At 32.4% G+C, this 2,519-nt stretch overlaps 1 protein-coding gene across 1 annotated transcript; it reads left to right on the top strand.

Annotated features, from left to right (window-relative positions):
* Window positions 1-733: 733 nt before the first annotated feature.
* Window positions 734-1,675, top strand: LOC119541979 (olfactory receptor 6C70-like). Its single transcript, XM_037846421.1, has one exon. It carries the CDS (start codon window positions 737-739, stop codon window positions 1,673-1,675), a length of 939 nt encoding a protein of 312 aa, XP_037702349.1. The 5' UTR covers window positions 734-736.
* The last annotated feature ends 844 nt before the right edge of the window (window positions 1,676-2,519 follow it).

The raw sequence follows: 2,519 nt of genomic DNA, 5'->3' as shown, positions 1-2,519 counted from the left end.
ATTACTCCATATCTAACCAGTTTTCTCAACTCACTAATAATTTTTTTGCTGTTATGAAAAAATAAGTCAGACACAAGTTTGAAAAAAGTATATTGTTTTTTTTTCATTTCTCTTTGAAGGAATATTGCTAAGAATGACTGCATTTTTATTAAATACATAAAAGCGTTATTATTTAATCCACCACTGAAAGAATATCTTTAATTACAATTATTACTTTTCTATACTTGTACAGAAATCATTCTTGCATCATATTTAGACATGCATAAAAATAGGATCAATTTATACACACTGCTTTGGAATTTTTTATCTAAAATATATTTAGAATATTTTTAATGAGAATATATATTTATCAATGTTGTCACTTCAAAGTGTATACTCTGAATGAATAAAATTTGATCTAAAGAATCCTGAGGCAAGCAAGTTTATCTCATTAATAGCTGGCCAAACCTGGAATTAGCTACAAGTTTATAGATAAAGGGGAAAAATCAGCTATCATGGGTTGTCTAGGTCAAATTCCAAAACTGGAGTTCTCTAGTGCATTTAAAGTTTTAGTTAAAAGCTCCATTGTACAGTTCTAGATCATATCTTTAACCTCCATAGAATATTACATTTTAAGTGTATATGTTTCTGAATATGGGTCCTTTTCTATATCTTTTCTTGGCGATAATGCTACATGTGTAATTTCTGATTTTGTAGCCTTTTATTTCTAGAATTCAACTGAAATCACAAAAGAGAAATGAAGAACCATACAAAGCAGATAGAGTTTATCCTACTGGGACTGATAGATAACTCTCAATGGCAGATGGTAATTTTCTTATTTCTATTTCTAAATTACATGTTGAGCATGATAGGGAACTTAGCCATCATTGCCCTCACTCTGTTAGATTCTTATCTAAAGACTCCAATGTATTTCTTCCTTCGGAATTTCTCTTTCCTGGAAATCTCATTCACAACTGCTTGCATTCCCAGATTCTTAATCACCACTATAACCAGGGAAAAGACCATTTCCTTTAATGCCTGTGTAGCTCAGATGTTTTTTTACATCTTCCTGGGGGGTACAGAATTTTTCCTTCTGGCTGCTATGTCCTATGACCGCTATGTCGCCATCTGCAAACCTTTGCATTATACATCCATCATGAGCAGCAGAGTTTGTCACCAGCTTGTGCTCAGCTCCTGGGTAACTGGCTTCCTGGTCATTTTCCCTCCATTGATTTTGGGTCTTAACCTGGATTTCTGTGCTTCAACTACCATTGATCATTTCATTTGTGATGTTTCTCCTGTCCTACAACTTTCTTGCTCAGACACACATTTACTAGAATTAATTGCTTTTTTGTTAGCTCTGTTGACCCTTATTGTCACATTGTCATTAGTAATCCTTTCTTACTTCTACATCATCAAGACAATTCTAAAATTCCCTTCAGCTCAACAAAAGAGAAAAGCATTTTCCACCTGCTCATCTCACATGATTGTTGTCTCCATTACTTACGGAAGTTGTATTTTCATCTACATAAAGCCATCAGCAAATGAAAGAGTTACTTTAAGCAAAGGAGTAGCTGTGCTCAACACTTCAGTTGCACCTTTGCTGAATCCATTCATTTATACCCTGAGGAACCAGCAAGTTAAAAAAGCCTTCCAAACTCTATTCAAAAAGACATTTTCTGCTTTAGAAAAATAAGACTATTTATTGAAATAATTAACATGAAGACATAAAAGAAACACTGAACAAAAATTAATTGGACTCTTCTAATTTAAGAATTCCTATCTAATAAATGCTTTAGATCATTATAGCATGCCTGAGCTTAGAAACTATTTTCATTCTATTTATTCTGAGTTTTTCACCCTGTATAAGTTTTAAATACTAAATTATATCGCGTACCAATGTCTAAAAATTTAAACAACTGACTTGTTTCAAGATAAAATTATGTTTCATTTCCTCCAAAGTAGGACATGAAATTTTCTGTTTTACTTTTTACTCCCATGTCAGTTCTACAAAATATAGATTACAACTTTATAATTGTCCTTTTGAATGTGTAGTTATGCTATTTTACTGATTGATTTAATAGAGTGGTGCTGATTAAGCTATTAGCATAAGAATATCTTCCATGCATGCTAGTGCTATTAAGTTTTGGCTATGCCTACAGATGCCATATATTTCTCTAGTCAATATTCTTAGAAAATATTTGCCTTTCAATCTTAATGAGCAATGGGAAAGTAAACATGAATAGTTCAATGAAAATTTATTACTAGATTATTTGTGGACTCTTTGACCTTCAAGATACAGTAAATCACAAGAAGCAAAGGGCTTTCAAGAAGGTAAATGAAAGTTATAAAGCCATATTATGTTTCAACTATCAAAACAATGGTTTTTGTTGCCAGTCTACCTAGAATAACTGGAGGAGATATATATACAGGTTAGTGTGCTAGATAAACTTCCAACACTTTTTCATTATCTTTATAGCCTTGTAGAATAAGAAATAGTACAACAGGTTTTGTCCTTGAATGCCACCTCTGTGGCAGAC

Source organism: Choloepus didactylus, chromosome 8 (assembly GCF_015220235.1).
Source record: "Choloepus didactylus isolate mChoDid1 chromosome 8, mChoDid1.pri, whole genome shotgun sequence".
Classification (NCBI taxonomy): domain Eukaryota; kingdom Metazoa; phylum Chordata; class Mammalia; order Pilosa; family Megalonychidae; genus Choloepus; species Choloepus didactylus.
The sequence above is the reverse complement of the archived record's forward strand: the minus strand, read 5'-3'. Positions and strand labels throughout refer to the sequence as shown.

Coding starts and splice junctions, on each gene's coding strand:
- LOC119541979 (XM_037846421.1), top strand. CDS start 737: ATGAAGAACCATACAAAGCAGATAGAGTTTATCCTACTGGGACTGATA.